This window comes from Leptopilina heterotoma, unplaced genomic scaffold (genome assembly GCF_015476425.1).
Source record: "Leptopilina heterotoma isolate Lh14 unplaced genomic scaffold, ASM1547642v1 Lhet_66, whole genome shotgun sequence".
NCBI lineage: Eukaryota > Metazoa > Arthropoda > Insecta > Hymenoptera > Figitidae > Leptopilina > Leptopilina heterotoma.
In genome coordinates this window covers 627,854-644,764 of record NW_025111153.1, presented here as the reverse complement: position 1 = coordinate 644,764, position 16,911 = coordinate 627,854, and the positions used below count along the sequence as shown (strand labels likewise).

The 16,911-nt window shown below is 31.6% G+C and overlaps 1 protein-coding gene across 1 annotated transcript; it reads right to left on the bottom strand.

Annotated features, from left to right (window-relative positions):
• Positions 1–441: 441 nt before the first annotated feature.
• LOC122510090 (putative odorant receptor 85d) lies at positions 442–12,199 on the bottom strand. The gene is made up of 4 exons (XM_043624501.1): positions 12,116–12,199; positions 4,145–4,281; positions 1,810–1,942; positions 442–492 (listed from the first exon to the last, which is right to left on the bottom strand). Exons 2-4 carry the CDS (start codon positions 4,216–4,218, stop codon positions 442–444), a joined length of 258 nt encoding a protein of 85 aa, XP_043480436.1. The 5' UTR covers positions 4,219–4,281; positions 12,116–12,199.
• Positions 12,200–16,911: the final 4,712 nt, after the last annotated feature.

Here is a 16,911-nt window from a genome sequence, read left to right as displayed (position 1 = left end):
GTGTTTTTTTGAATTATATATTTAGTAAATTTCCGGGAAGAAACCTTCTTGGTAAGTTATAGGTTATGTTATAGGTTATGTTCTTCTAGATATTTTTCGATATATTTATTTCACTAATAATTGTATGTAATTTCAGTTTAAAATTATCTGAGGATGCCTGTCGTCGACGGGCAAAAGCTAATAAATAATAATAAAATTATATGAATGGATTTAAAAAAAAACAAAATAAGATCTCACTAAAATTACAAATGCAAACAAAATAACATCGTAATATTTATTATTAATATTTTGTAAATAATATTTTAATTCATACAATAATTGCTGAACTATTTTTGACAATTTAAAGAATAGCTATTGGAAATATTCAAACCTTTTACTAAATGCAGGTGTCACATGTAAATACTTATTAAGAAATTTCATCTCTTCTTTTGATTAATGTTATTAACGCATGGATAAAAGGACCGTAAAATAAGAAATAGATGTCTTTAAAAGCTTAAAAAAACATATTTTTATATTTTTTAAACCACCAGACTTTCTGCAAACAAGAATCCGCTGAAAGTCCGCGGAAAGTTTCCAGACATTTTGAGTTTTTCTTTAACCCCTTGGCAGTCGATGACGTGTATACGTCATGGTGCAGGTGGGCTCAAACTGTCGGTGATTTTATCGTTTAAAAAGTTTTTCGTAATGAGTGAAAACCCTCTAGTAACAAGTTTCAAATGAATCCGATGAATTTTAGAAAATGTCGTCCACCATATTGGATCCGCAATTTTGAATTTTCAAAATCTGATATCGAATTCGTAATCAGCGACCCCGGAAACCCCCGAGTAAAAAGTTTCAAGTGAATCCGGTGAATTTTTAAATATCTCGTCCGCCATATTGGATCCGCCATTTTGAATTTTCAAAATCTGATATCGGATTCGTAATCATCGAGTTAAAATACAATACTTTGCGTGTTTGCGCAAATTTTAGTTTTCTAAAAAGCTGTTGACATTTTGAGCCCACTTATGAGATTTTGGTCTTGACTGCGAAGGGGTTAATGGGTGACTACGTCACTACCGTCGGTCGGTATTTATATAATCTGGTGATAGGACGTTAGATAAATACTACAAAACGTTTATTTGTTTAATATTGGATTATCTAAATACCGACGATGACGATGTGGAGGTAGTCATATAGAAACTCTATTAGCGATTGCAGAAGTTCGACTAGCGCTCTATTAGTCAGATGCTGTACTAATGTGTTTGTTAGACGTTCACAGTGTTGTGAGTTCAGTTATTTATTTCTTAAAATTGATTAATTTTCTTATTCAGACATATTTGTTAACGGCAGAATGAAGAATCTCAAAATTAACTTAGCAAACAAGGTTTGAATCGACCAATCAGAACAAGAATTCTGAAGTAGACAAAGCTCTAGGATTCTTTATTAAAGGGTAAAGCCACTATTCTCGTATAAAAATCGTCAAATATGCAAATTTTTGAAAGAGTATACTAAAAGCAATTAAATTTTCGTATTCAGTACTTTATTATCTATCCCAAAATGTACCAAAATTGTTTTCAAATTTTTAGAGTATCTTTATACATTATATATATTGTAGACGACGTAGAGATTATTTGATACGTAGTAATTTTTTGTAAAAAATTAATTAATTAAATTTGTATGTAAAAACTGTATTTTTGTTTTATATATACTCGCCACATACATATTAGTTCATTCTTTGTCCGGTGGAGCGCTACTCAAATTTTTGAAATTGCTAATCAAAAACTTATAAATAAAAAAGTTGTTAAGAGAAAAATTATTTATAGCTCTCACCGCTGCGAATGCAATCATATCCATGTCACAAAATTCCCCAACAGTTAAAGTTGAAGGTATTTGACCTCGGAGTATTATTGGCACAATTAATTTTTGTCCATGAAGTGGTAAATTATACCATTCACCGTTATATCTGTTTAAGTTTAAAAATACATTACAACGTCAAAAGCTGGAAATAAGAAGTTGTCAATCCCGCAATTGCAAGAGATAATACTAGTCAAGTCCAACTTAAGTTGGTTTCAAGAAGACTATATACAAGATGAGTTGGATAGGTGCAAGAAATGGAAATATGGTTGGCGAGAAATGAGTTGCGCCAGAGATGAATTCGGGCTTTGCGCATACTACCTGTCTGCTACATCAGATGATATATATATATCACTACTATGCGCAGAACCCAAATTCATTTCTGGTGCAACTCACTCCACGTTATCCTTCTTAGGGATCATTCACATATTACGTCACTCAAATTTGAAAATTTTTTAACCCCTCCCTCTCATTTTCTTACACAGAAATTGGTAATTTTTTCACAGGCCGTCACAAAACTGTTTAAAAAATGTTATTGCAACATAAAATTTTTCAATTTTTTGGGGTTTTCTTAAAGCGATACCGTTTTTTAGGAAATCATCGCATGTGAATCACACTTATATCATTTTAAAGCTAGTTTTATCACCTTTAAAACGCATTTTTTTAAAATTTTTTACGATAATTTTTAAGAATAATATGATTATTTGTTTAAAAAATTAGCCATTTTTTTCAATTGTTAATAACTCAAAAACGGTTCATTTAAAAAAAAATTTTTAAGAACATAAATTGTTTATTTTTACATGTAGAATCAGAAAAAATATGCAAAATTTTTTTGAAAAAAAAAAAATTTTTAACTTATTTTTTGAAAATTTTTTTTTCAATTTTTTATATTTTTAAGTTTTAATTGTAGAAATTCGCAAATTTTACTCACTACAACAAAGGAATAAATTTATTATCATATTTATGTAATTATTGTCAACTAAGCAATTGTTTAAATAAGTTTTAATCAGTTTACAAACAATAAACTTAATTATATTATCAAAAGTTATTTAAATGATTACTGAGTTAAAATTATTAAATATAATTAAATAAATACCCAAGTTTAAAACTTCTACTTTTTTGCTGAAGAAAAATAAAGATCAACTCCAATATTTTTCGCTGTATTTTTTCTGTAATCTACAGGTGAAAATAAATAAATAACCAATTTTCATCTCTTCAGATAAAAAACTGTGGGCGCTAGGGTGAAAAACACGCATTTTTGACGAAATTTTTAAAAACTTTGATTTAGGTTTTCGCTCAAAACGCAATGAAGATCAATTCTTATCATTTCCACTATATTTTTCCTGTAATCTACACTAAAAACTACAAAAAACTAAAAATTAGCTTTAAAATTATATAAGTGTGATTCACATGCGATGATCTCCTAAAAAACGGTATCGCTTTAAAAAACCAAAATAAAAAATAATTGAAAAATTTTATGTTGCAATAATATTTTTTAAACATTAACAAATTAATTTTTTTAATTTCTGTTTTATATAGTGTCAAAGCTTAGGAAAAGAGATTTAAAAAAGACCTTTTTCAGCTTTTTAACTAAAATAATAAACAAAATACAAAACTTTTTGTAAAGTGTTTAATCGCTGTAGGGTGGGCAAAAGTTATTGAGCGGCACTGTATTTCTAGAAAACAGTCCTTCCGTTTTGGTAATAAAAAAATTGTCTATTTTGATACGGCATCTGTCACCACCATTTTGTAGTAAAATTTAAATTAAAGAATTTTTTTTACTTTTTAATATATATTTAATAAACCCTCTAAAAAGAAATCCTATTCCTTTTTTTTATTTTCACAAAATACATCATCCAATATAGGTCTTTTTTCTGCCTCTAGAGTGGTGTTACCCCTTAACAAAATTGTCACGTAGCAGAATTGACATGTAACATGGACAATTAACAGGATTGACAATTATGTTAAATGTCAATTATGTTGCATGACAATTGTGTTAAATGTCAACTCTGTTATGCATGGCAATTAGGTTAAATGTCAATTCGGGTGAATGACAATTGTGTTGTTGTGGAATATTCATGCTTCCGGTGAGAATCTACTTGAGATTATGCTATTCCGTTATTACTAATGATCTGCTACGTTACAAATAATGCTAAAAATCTAAGCTGCTTATTATAAATACTACAAAGTCTGGTGTTAATTCTGCAAAAATTGTTTCCCGAGAATTACCTACGTGTAGCATTGTAGCATAGTAAAATTACATAGTTACTTGACTGGTATTATTCCTTACAATCGTTTTAAATATACTTACGTTCCTTGTGAAATTAATAAACTACTATCTAATAATCTTTGAGCTGGTATCGTTAAAAAAAATAGATGAAGCATAAAAGCGCTACAAAAAGTTCCGTATTTAATTGCCAAATTAGAATCATTAATTGAGTTCAAAGTCTACAATTAAAAAATTGTTAATTATTGCATTAATTTAAAAGTTATTAACAATAAAAGGGAAATTTTAATTCGTATATATGTATTAAAGTAAAAACAGGCGAATTTGGTTCTTGTTCGAAAAAAGACTTGTGTTCCTGAGAGTTAAAACAGAATTAGGTACGGTATTTTCAATTAAGTTTAAAAGCGTTCGATAGTCTCTAAAATTTGTAGGTTATGTGCGACCTACACTTGTCGCCCTACAAGAACGGTACTGCCTGGTTTCAATGACGTGAAATCAATAAACAATCATTTTCGAACGAGTTTTTCTCTGCACACAAGCACTTTTTGCAAAATCTGAATCCGAACCATTGACACAAATCTTCTTAGTTACTTAGGTAACATTATTATCATTATTATCTACATTATTATCTGAAAGATTTTTTTAATCCATGCAGAAACGCGGTTGCAAAATGGGAAATGCAAAAGCAACAAAAGTAATGTAATGACAGGCGGCAAGACGTTTGTTCCAACCATTTGCACTTAGAGGGCATAATCATGCAGGGACGTAAAGGCTCAGCTGCCAAAAGGATTCGTATTACATTACTCTGGCCTTTCCCATTTTGCAACCGCTTTTCTTCAAGGTTTAAAAAAATATTTTGGATTTGGGTAATTAAGAAGATTTGTGTCGATGGTTCGGATTCAGATTTTGCGAAAAGTGCTTGTGTGCAGAGAAAAGCTCGATCGAAAATGATTGTTTACCAATTTCACGTGATTTAAACCAGGCAGTGCCGTATTTGTTAGGTGATAACTATTTGTCGAACATAATCTAGAAATTTCAGAGACCATCGAACACCGTTAATTACTTATATTGATATAAGACCGATGGTATAGCTCGGTTGGAGGAATCCCGTGAGTTGCGATCACAGAGGTTAAGCATCGTTGAGTGCAGTTAATACTTGGATGGGTGACCCTCTGTAAATCGCAACAGTTTTTCGCTGATCGAGGTATATCAAACGGGAGGTTTGACGCCGAGGCTATGTTTGTGCATTAGTGATGGCTTTCCAAATGTACATTTATGAATCGATGTCAATAAACCGGTAATAAAGTTTAGTAATGAAGTTAAGGAGATTGTAAAGGCAGAAAGGCATACAATGAAATCATACTTTACTTTTGCTTCCTCGTGAGGAAGCTTTGTAGTCGTTTAATTTACAAAATTTTTAAAAATCCTTTTAACAAATTTTCTTCTATATTGTCCGGATGTATGTATGGATGTGTGTGTGTGTGTGTGTGTGTGTGGATCCCGATTTTTGTGAACACGATAACTCGAAGAGATTTTAACGAATTTGGCTAAAATTTACCAGGTATATTTATCATAAAAATATCTCGAAATGGATTGATAGACTTAAAAAAATTCTCAGAACAAATTTTTTTTTGACTTTTTTCTAAAAAAAATTTTTTTGTCAAAAAATTTTTTTTAAGTTGGTTATTGAAGTTAATATATACCTAATAAAATCTTATTCTTTGCATCAAGACGAATCGATTGGTATATAAAAAGTATAAATTGTATGAGAATTTATAGAGTTAATCACAATTAAAGCTGAAAAATTTGCATTTTTATCAAAAAATGAGTTCTTTCCGCAAAATTATGTTGCCGTATAAGAAAATCTTACTCATTTATTTCTAAAATTTTATTCTTTGCACCAAGACGGATCGATTGGTATATATAAAGTATATATTGTATTTAAGTTTATAGAATTAAAACCAATTACACAGCCCCACAAAAAAAGAAAAGTACCCTGCGCGAAAGTCCACAGTACCATACCCCTATGTATTTTGATGCGCTGAACACGAATCCAAAGTCAGATTTGCTCCATCACGTCAGGATTTTTTTCTAACCTCAAAAAACATGTCAGATTTTATGTAATTTATGTAAAATACAAAATTTTTTAAAAATTGATTAGATTTTTCTCAAACTTGTTTTTTGGGGGTTTTTAAGATCGCTGATTACGAATCTGCAGTCAGTTTTTAAAAATTCAAAATGGCGGATCTAATATGGCGGACAAATTAAAAAATTTTGTTGGATTTTCACATTACTTGGTATATGTATAGGGGTTTTCGGGGTCGCTGATTACAAATTTGCAGTCAGATTTTAAAAATTCAATATGGCGGTCATTTTTTCGAAAATTGATTTCTTTTGCTTTAAAATGGGTACTCACTGGCTTTTCGGATCGCTGATCACAAATTTTAAATCAGACTTCAAAAATTTCTAACAACTAGTCCAATATGACTTGATATGCAAGCATTTTGGGAGTCGGTTAATTTAAAAGTTTCGAAAAGTTTGTTGGTAAACATTTATGCAGCAGGAAATGCAGATTTTTGGTAACCTGAATGCCTAAATTAAAATGTATTTATCGAGACGACATCTAGGAACATTTCTAGAGAATTAGGCATAATTTCTGGATGAAGTTCAATTCAACAATTGCAGAATACTATTCTCTTGAACGCAGGCCTGCTAGGACATAATACTGTATTGTATTTCCGTTGTGCTTTGGCACAATATAGACCTTTTCATTTAAGACCGGAAGTTGAAGCTACGCCATGACAGACGGCGCGATTTCAAAATTTTCGAGCAACTTTGTGTCAGAATGTATATTGTGCTAATAACAATTCAAATAAAAAACTCGATGAAAATGATATTCCAGAAGCAAAATTAATGTATGAACAGGTAGAGAAAAATACTGTAGCTGTCAATTAAAAATATGGTTATAAAGCCGAAGTCAGTGTTTAAAGGGTAAAACAGTACATTGCGTAACAAGTGTGAACTAGCGGCCTTTTTGGAACGAGCGCTAAGTTTTCGTAACGAGTCGTAGGTGAGGGCGCCGAAGGCGCCCTCACCGGAGACGAGTTACGAAAAAGAAGCGCGAGTTCCAAAATGCCGCCACACGTGTTGCGCACGATACTTTTCATAACAAAATCATAAAAAGGCGTTGACACTGAAAAACATATATAATAGAGCTGTGCAAAATAATTCGAACCGAACTGTTCGAATTTTTTCGCCTAGTTCGAATGTCAAAAATTCGACATTCGAGTTAGCTTAGTTCGAATGTCGGTTTTTCGACATTCGAACTAGCCCAGTTCGAATGTCGAAAAACCGACATTCGAACTATCCCAGTTCGGATGTCGAATATTCGACATTCGAGTTACTACAAAATTCGAACCGAACCGAGTTTTGTTCGGTTTTGGTACGCTAAAATGTCGAATTGTAAAATTCGACATTTTAGTCGCCCAGTTCGAATGTCGAATATTCGACATTCGAACTAGCCCAGTTCGAATGTCGAAAAACCGACATTCGAGTTAGCTTAGTTCGAATGTCGAATATTCGACATTCGAACTAGCCCAGTTCGGATGTCGAATATTCGACATTCGAACTAGCCCAGTTCGGATGTCGAATATTCGACATTCGACATTTCGGCGCCCCAAAACCGAACTAAACTCGGTTCGGTTCGAATTTTGCACAGCTCTAATATATAACTGAAAAGAATGTTGAGAAACGCACACATAAGATTCGGAACACAGAATCACTGTCAAGCGTACTTACTAGCTGATCGCGCGGGGGGTTTCGGGGGGCGAAGCCCCCCGACCACAAAAAACCAACTTAAATGAATAATAATAATATTCGACATTTCAAAGAATCGCATTTTATAATACCTCAAGCCACCGGACGCGTCGGGGGGCGAAGCCCCCCGAAACCTAGTCGTGTACTTCGACGTATTAATAAAAATAATTTTATTAAAGAATAAAAACAGAATTTTTCACACGAGTGATCGCGAAAAGGAGGTTAGAAACTCTCAGTATTTGACAGATACTGTGTTGCTGCTGTAAGACACGGTAAATGTAGTTAACTGAACGAAAACATAATCACGCCTTTTCTGGACGGAATTGCAAATACTCGAGCGTTACAAAAATACTCGAACAAGCACAACCAAAGCTCTTTTTTGAACTGAACTGTCATTCGCAGTATTTTCGTAACTACGTACTAAAAAGAATAACTTTACATTGGCCTACGGAGAGACAAATAACGCCATTTTTATGATTGCGTTATGAAAAAGTCTATATTGTTTACATGTAAATAAAGTTATGTTATGTTATGAACATAACCTTACCCAAAGGTCTTATTTTCGATATACTTGACAAGTTTTGCAATTACTTTGAATATTTTCATTCCTAATATTTTATTTTCTAAATGTTAAACGGTTTTGGGAAAGAAATAAAGTAATAATTTTCAGTCAAATAAGACTTGCAACGAGCATCACTTTTGCAATTCCCAAAACAATATTTTTTTTGTGCATCAATTTTTTTCCTTTGTGGATTATTTTTCTCAGGGATACTGCTCATTTTTAATACACGCTAATTTTTTTTTCTACATTCATTAGTAATATTTTTTAATTACTTTTCACTATTGGCACTGTGCATTTTGTACAAAAAGTGCTCGAAACTTTGTCGGAAGTTATATATATATACTCCGCACTTGCGCAGTACAGATTCCTTAAATGAAAAGGTCTATTAATCCTGCTGCTTCGATAGATGTAGTAGGCGATGACAACTGCCCCGAAATGGGATGTGTAGAAAGATTTGCTTCCTGTCTATCGAAGTAACGAAGCCAGCGAAGGCGCGCTGCCTTGCATGCAAGGCAGCGCGTCTCCCTGCAGGGAGACGTTAGGGTGTGAGGATGATACCGTAGTGTGTCCGACGACGAGTTGATAATGTCCTCGTCAAAGTCGGAAAGCTCTCATACTTAGGCCTAGGGAGGTATGAGGGTTATCACCCCTAGGACGGTGGACTCGCCTGTGATCGGACCAGGATCCCCAGCGTGCGGGAATTTTCCTAAATATCATGGCTTTCAAAAATCAAAACAATAAAAAAACTTCAAACGCTTCAAAAGTTCTTTTTGGAGTGTCAACCTCACAACATACATGTGACAGCAACACAGATGTATTTTGTTACGTATGCGGACAATTTTATATCCCGAAAAATCGCAAATTAATTAATTAAAACATTAAACAAATTTACAGAGATTGTTTTGATTTTGAGATAGTCAATCAGAATGAAAAATGGGTTCCAAATACAATCTGCAGTTCCTGCTACACAATGTTAACTCGTTGGAATGATACGAAAGAGGATAAACACCTGAAGTTTAAAAAACCAACATTGTGGAAAAAACCATTGAATCGAGAAGATTGCTACTTTTGCATGACCAATGTAAAAGGCTATAATAAATAATAAAAAGAATATAATTTACGCATGTGTAGTATCTGTGAAAAAACACGAAATTTTAAGTCATTTAACTCTTTCTTCTGCAAATATGGAAATCGACAGTTCACCATTAGAGTATGTACTTTCCGATATAAGTGATGCGATTAGTAATATTGTAGAAGACAATGATGATATTTATATTCCAGATGGTTATCAGGAAGAAAAGGTTAAAGAAGGCTTTACGCAAGAAGAACTTAGCAACCTCATCAGAGATTTGAAATTACCCAAAAATGGAGCAGAATATCAGCTAGATAGAAAAATGCAGAAATAGAATATGCAGCTAGATATCTAGCTTCAGTTTTAAAAAAGAAAAATTTGTTATCTAAAGGCACCACAGCTTACTTTTATCGTGACAGAGAAAAGGAATTTCGGAAATATTTTACAAAAGACGATGAGCTTTCATTAATATATTGTTCTGACATTGAAGGACTAATAAATGAATTAAAACCAAACATATATAAAGATCAACATAAGACTAGAGGTTATTCATTGACTCTTCTAAAAGAAGTCTAAAGGCAGTGCTAATTCATAACACTAATGTTTTTGCTTCAATTCCCGTAGCCCATTCCACTGAACTTAAAGAAGATTATGAAACTGTCAAATTAGTTTTGGAGAAAATTAAATATAAAGAACACAATTGGCAAATTTGTGGAGATTTTAAAATTATAAGTATCATGTTGGGCCAACAAGCAGGTTTTACAAAAAAAAACACCTTGCTTTTTATGTTTGTGGGACAGTAGAGATCGAAAAAAACATTACGTACAATAAGAATGGACCAAAAGAACATCCTTTACACCAGGTTTCAAAAATATTAAATAAAAAAACCTCTAGTTGATCCTACAAAGGCAATTCCACCACCTTTACATATTAAACTAGGGGTAATGAAACAGTTTGTAAAGTCTTTAGATAAAGAAGGGAAATGTTTCAAGTACCTGGAACAAAAATTTCCAGAGATATCTGATGCTAAATTAAAGGAAGGAATTTTTGTTGGGCCTCGAATTCGCAAACTAGTAAAAGATGAAAAATTTATCACAGTAATGAGTAAAAAAGAGAAAGCTGCATTTGGCTTAGTTTTAAGGGAGTTATTGAAAACTTTCTTGGCAACCATAAGAGCGAGAATTGGGAACTAATAGTGAATGGTATGATCAAAAACTTTCAAAAATTGGGATGCTTGATGAGTTTGAAGCTCCATTTCCTACATTCACATCTGAGTTACTTTCCAAAAAATTTAGGAGACTACAGCGAGGAACAGGGAGAACGGTTTCATCAAGATATTAATGAAATGGTGAGCAGATATCAAGGCAGATGGGACGTAAATATGATGGCTGACTATTGTTGGATGCTAAAAAGGGATATTGTTCCAGGAAGAGTAAACTTAAAAAGAAAACTACTGCACAGGTCTTTCGAAGCCAAACGAGTCCGTTACCATAAACAGACATAAATAAAAATTACATTATTTTCAAACGGACATATTGATTTTTCAAAATCTAATTGAAGATTTGTTATCAGTGATCCGAAAAACCACTGATTACCCATTTTAAAGCGAAATAAATAAATTTTCAAAAAAATGACAGCCATATCGGATCCGCCATATTGAATTTTTAACATCTGACTGCAAATCTGTAATCAGCGACCCCGAAAACCCCTATATACCAAGTAAAGTGAAAATCCACTAAATTTTTAAATTTTGGCCGTAATATTGGATCCGCCATTTTGAATTTTTAAAAACTGACTGCAGATTCGTAATCAGCGATCTTAAAAACCCCCAAGAAACAAGTTTGAGACAAATCTAATGAATTTTAAAAAAATTTTGTGTTTTACATAAATTACATAAAATCTGACATGTTTTTTGAGGTTAGAATAAAATCCTAACGTGATGGAGCAAATCTGACTTCGGATTCGTGTTCAGCGCATCAAAATACATAGGGGTATGGTACTGTGGGCTTTTGCGCAGGGTTTTTTTCTTTTTTTGTGGGGCTGTGTTATAGACAAAAAATTTGCACTTTTAATAAAATTCATTTTTTTAAAAATCATGTTGCTGTACAATAAAATGTTATTATTTATTAAAAAATAAATCAAAAATCTTATTCTTTGCATCAAGACGAATCAATTGATGTATATAAAGTATATATTCTATTGAAAATTAAAGAATTAATTACAATTAAAGTTGAAAAATTCACTTTTTTTGTTTATTTAGATTCATATTACTGTATAAGAAAATTGGCTGCCTTTATCCTCTTGTTGCTTAATATACTATTTAAAAAGTTAACTAGTGAAATCCCCAAATAATGAATTTCATTGGAGTCTATTGGATTTTTAAATATCTCCTCAATATTAAATCCACTATTTAAAATTTTTCAAATCTGTCATCGAATTCCCAAAAGCCTCCGCTTAACAAATTATCAAAATAATAATTGATAATAACTGACAAAACTTAGTTATTTAACGTTAACAGCAATTTTCTCAAAAACTTCTATTAGCACGTAAACCCCCTTTTTCCAGATTATGTCACATATTATAAAGAAAAAGGAATAAATTTTACTTGAATTAGTAAAGAACTGATGGCTATAACATTTAAACCCACTGAACAAAATAGAAAAGGCGAAAAGCAAGAGTTCAGTATCTTTGAACATCTAAAAAATAATTTGTAATTATTCTTATGTTATCTGATTATACGTCATTTATTTATTATATTAATTTACAACTTACTGAATTGCATGGTTGTGCCATTTAATACAAGATGTCAACTGTTTATAATAAGTATCATCTGTCTTGTTATAGTTCTTTTCCTTGTTCGAAAGCAACATTGCGTTTTGTAACTTATAACTAATCGGAAATAAAAAATAATGTTGAATGTTTTTATTTTAGGATTATTAATAAATAGGTTAATTCTTATATCAATGAAAATTTTTCTAAATTAGCTTTTTCACCTGACAATTTTAAACAAACTACAAACATGCTGTGTTGTGACTGCGATCATTGACTCGCAACTAAACAATACTGTCGAATTGTATGAAGCAGTAATACAGCCATGGACCATCAGCCAAGGAAAATATTTCTCTTCATCCAAAGGAAATTTTCCTGTATAAACTAAGTATCTTGGACGAGTCTCATTCAACGGAATAAAAAAATCAAGAACAATCGGCATCATTGACGTTAATATAAAAGTAGACAATGTGACATATATATTTACTAAAAAAAATAAGTTTTTAATAATAAATAATAGTCTCTTCAAGCCAAGAGAAGAAAGTGAAAATGAGATTTTAATGTGTAAGCGCTACTTTTAAAAGACAGACAGAGGATCTTTTACGATAGGGATGTCTCTGGGTAAAAGTGAATATTAATTCATCCCCTGATGCTTTAACAGGGGCGTAGCCAAAAAAAAATTTCGTAGGAGGTTTTATGGAATTTGATAAGAGGTGTACTCAGAATAAAATTAGAAATTTAGGCTTTAACATATGTTTTTCCAAAATTTCGGGGGGGGGGGTGTTGAACCCCAACCCCCCTGGATACGCCCCTGTGCTTTAATGCCTTCCTTCCGGTTTTGACAGCGTTTTAAAAAGTCGTGATACGTCTATAAAAATGTTGTTAGTTCGTGACGTATAAGTTCGTTCATATGTCACGAAGTAACTAAATTTTGATAGATATGTCACGACTTTTTAAAATGGCGTCAAAACCGGAAGGAAGGCATTAAAGAATCAGGGTGTATTTTCCAGATTGCTTTAAATGCGAAATACTCTCTTGTGGAGGCATGATAGTTACTTTGGTCCCTCTTTATAAGAAATGGATGTTTTTGCAGACAAATTTATGTTTATTTAAGTAATCTATGTTTATTTTGGTAAAAAATTATTTTAAATTTAAAAGTTATCAATGTTATTGAGAATTATATAAACAATAATCAAGTTTCTTTTACATTTGTGAACATTTTCGTCATTTTTTTTAACTTAAAATATTTATATCATATGTACAATCATATTATGTCCTTGATTATTGTTCATATAATTGTCAACAACAATGAAAACATAGCCACACAAAATAAAAAAAGTGTCGGGGTTAGAAGATCAGAGTACCCTATCCTCATGTATTTTGGACCGCTGAACACAAATCCGGTGTCCGTTTTGGTCTAGCACGTGCACGTTTTTTCCTAACCTCAAAAAACATGTCAAATTTTTTGTGGTATACAAATTTTTTTAAAAATTAATGGATTTTGATAAAACTTGGTAGCTAGGGGTTTTCGAGGTTGCTGATTACGAATATGAAGTTAGATTTTTAAAATTCAAAATGGCGGATCCAAAATGGCGCATGAAATTATTTAGAAATTGATGATTTTTTAGAAATTTTCTTAAAAGTTGATGGTTTTTAATAAAACTTGGTACCTAGGGGTTTTTGAGGTCTCTGATTACAAATATGAAGTCAGCTTTTCAAAATTCAAAATGGCGGAAGAATTTTTCTTTAATTGATGGATTTTGATCAAACATGTTATCTAGGGATTTTTGAGGTCGCTGATTACGAATATGAAGTTAGATTTTTAAAAATCAAATTGGATGATGAGAATTTGAAAATCTGTTGCATTTTTATGAATCTTAGTATTTGGTAGCTACTCGGGTTGCTGATAGCGAATCTGAAGTGGGGTTTTCAAGATTCAACTGGCAGTCGTATTTTATTACACCTTACCTGTGTCTGCATCCAGGGCACCTCCACGCGGTGACAATCGCAGCTCTACTTTAGTTGGTGACTTGGCTGATATAGAGTACAATACTACAAGAAAACAACCTGAGATTGACATACAATCTCATAATTGTAGCGAAAATCGCCATTTTGAATTTTGAAAATCTGACTTCATATTCGTAATCAGAGACCTCAAAAACCCCTAGGTACCAAGTTTTTTCAAAATCCATCAACTTTTACGAAAATTTCTAAAAAATCATTAATTTCTAAATTATTTCATCCGCCATTTAGGATCCGCCATTTTTATTTTCGAAAATCTGACTTCATATTCGTAATCAGCGACCTCAAAAATCCCTAGATAACATGTATCATCAAAATCCATCAATTTTTAAAAAATTTCGTACGCCATTTTGGATCCGCCATTTTGAATTTTGAAAATCTAACTTCATATTCGTAATCAGCAACCTCAAAAACACCTAGCTACCAAGTTTTATCAAAATCCATCAATTTTTAAAAAAATTTGTATACCACAAAAAATTTGACATGTTTTTTGAGGTTAGGAAAAAACGTACACGTGCTGGACCAAAACGGACACCGGATTCGTGTTCAGCGGTCCAAAGTACATAGGGATAGGGTACAGTCAGTCCCCGCTACCTGCGTAACTCGCAACCTGCACATCCCCGAAACCTGACGCTTTGACGACATAGACCAAACTCGCTATGTGGTCATACTCACAATTGTATGCGATAGAAGGGTGTATATATCCCTGAAAGTGGTGGGAAATGAATGGTGGGAGAGCGGCTGACTGGACGGTCAGATAGCGTGTTCGGGGGAAAGGAAAAATTCTGCAATTTGTGCAGGTTGCGGGGACTGACTGTACTCTGATCTTCCAACCCCGACACTTTTTTTATTTTGTGTGGCTGTGTAATTATTAACTTGAAAATCATTTTTTACTAAAATAGATATAGATTTCTTAGGGGACCCGCACCCGAAATTTCAACTATAATAGAATATAATTGAAAAAATTTTGTATATTTTTTTCCTGACACTATTTTAATTCAGAAATAAGGTGAAAAAAACAAAAAAAATTTTCATGATTTTTCGGAAATTAAAAAATTTAAAAAAAATTTTTTTTTGTAACTTTTGACAAAATTAAAATTTCACAAAATCCATGCCCTTAATCATAAAATGGAGTGTAAGAAACTCATTAAAACAAAAACCATGAAAAAATAATAAAATTTGTGAAAGAAGTAAAATTTTTTGTAAGTTTATGGTATAACATTAAAAATTATTTTACAAAAAAATGCTTCTTCTTTCACAAATTTTATTATTTTTTCATGGTTTTTGTTTTAATGAGTTTCTTACACTCCATTTTATATTTAAGGGCATGGATTTTGTGAAATTTTAATTTTGTCAAAAGTTTATGGTATAACACCGAAATGTTATACCATACACTTATAAAAAATGCTTCTTCTTTCACATATTTTATTATTTTTTCATGGTTTTTGTTTTAATGAGTTTCTTACACTCTATTTTATATTTAAGAGCATGGATTTTGTAAAATTTTAATTTTGTCAAAAGTTACAAAAAAAATTTTTTTTTAAATTTTTTAATTTCCGAAAAAATCATGAAATTTTTTTCTATTTTTTCACCTTATTTCTGAATCAAAATAGTGTTAAAAAAAAGTATACAAAATTTTTTCAATTATATTCTGTTATAGTTGAAATTTCGGGTGTGGGTCCCGTTAAATAAACATGCCTGCAAAAAAACAATTTTTTTTATAAAGAAGGACCAAAGTTATCTATTTGTTAATTAAAATTCTTTGCACCAATTTAAATAAATAGTATTCAGCATTATTGTTTGTCTAGTGGTCATGCTAGACTAATTTAAATTGATTTTAATCGTGTGCAAAGGAAAAATAAATAGGATTTTCTTTAAAAATATTGTAAATTTAAGATGAAGAAAAAACTTTTTTGATTTTTAAATCTGTCAAGTGGAACTCAAGATAAAAAATTATTTAATTTAGCACTATTAAAAAATTGAATTGTTACTAACTTTTACAAAAAAAAATTTTTTACACAATATTTTAAGGGATTTATTAATTTTAATGATGCGACGTATGCATACCCAAATGAAAAAGATTCGTTCAGAATTTCTTAAGAATTCGTCTAAAATTCATATGAGATTTTGAAACAGTTTTCGTCCGAATTCCAGTCCAAAAAGAGTATGTATACAGAATTGATAAACACCGCCAAACTGTGGCTAACTCTTAAACTATAACATTAATAATATATCTTAATAAAATTGTATCATTACTAGCAAATAAAACTGTAAGACGTCTTCCACGTACTGCACCCTTTTGCAAAATTGTACGTTCTACTGTAGACGTCAAAAAATTCCAATCGTTCCCCATATGCTTGACGAGAGTCCGCAACTACAGTATTAGTAGATTTTGTAGCAATTATATAAAATTTACCAATAACATTATAAAGATTATTATTATTATAAATAAAGGAAATGTTTGTACCTTGTCTTGTTTGAGTGTGAATACCCCAAGTTCACAAAAGCATAGAATAACAAATATGATTTGTGGAAGACACTCAATTGTTGCATCAGCAGGGTCAACAGACGAAAAAAGAAAGTAAGACTAATTGGTTTAAGATAGTTTTT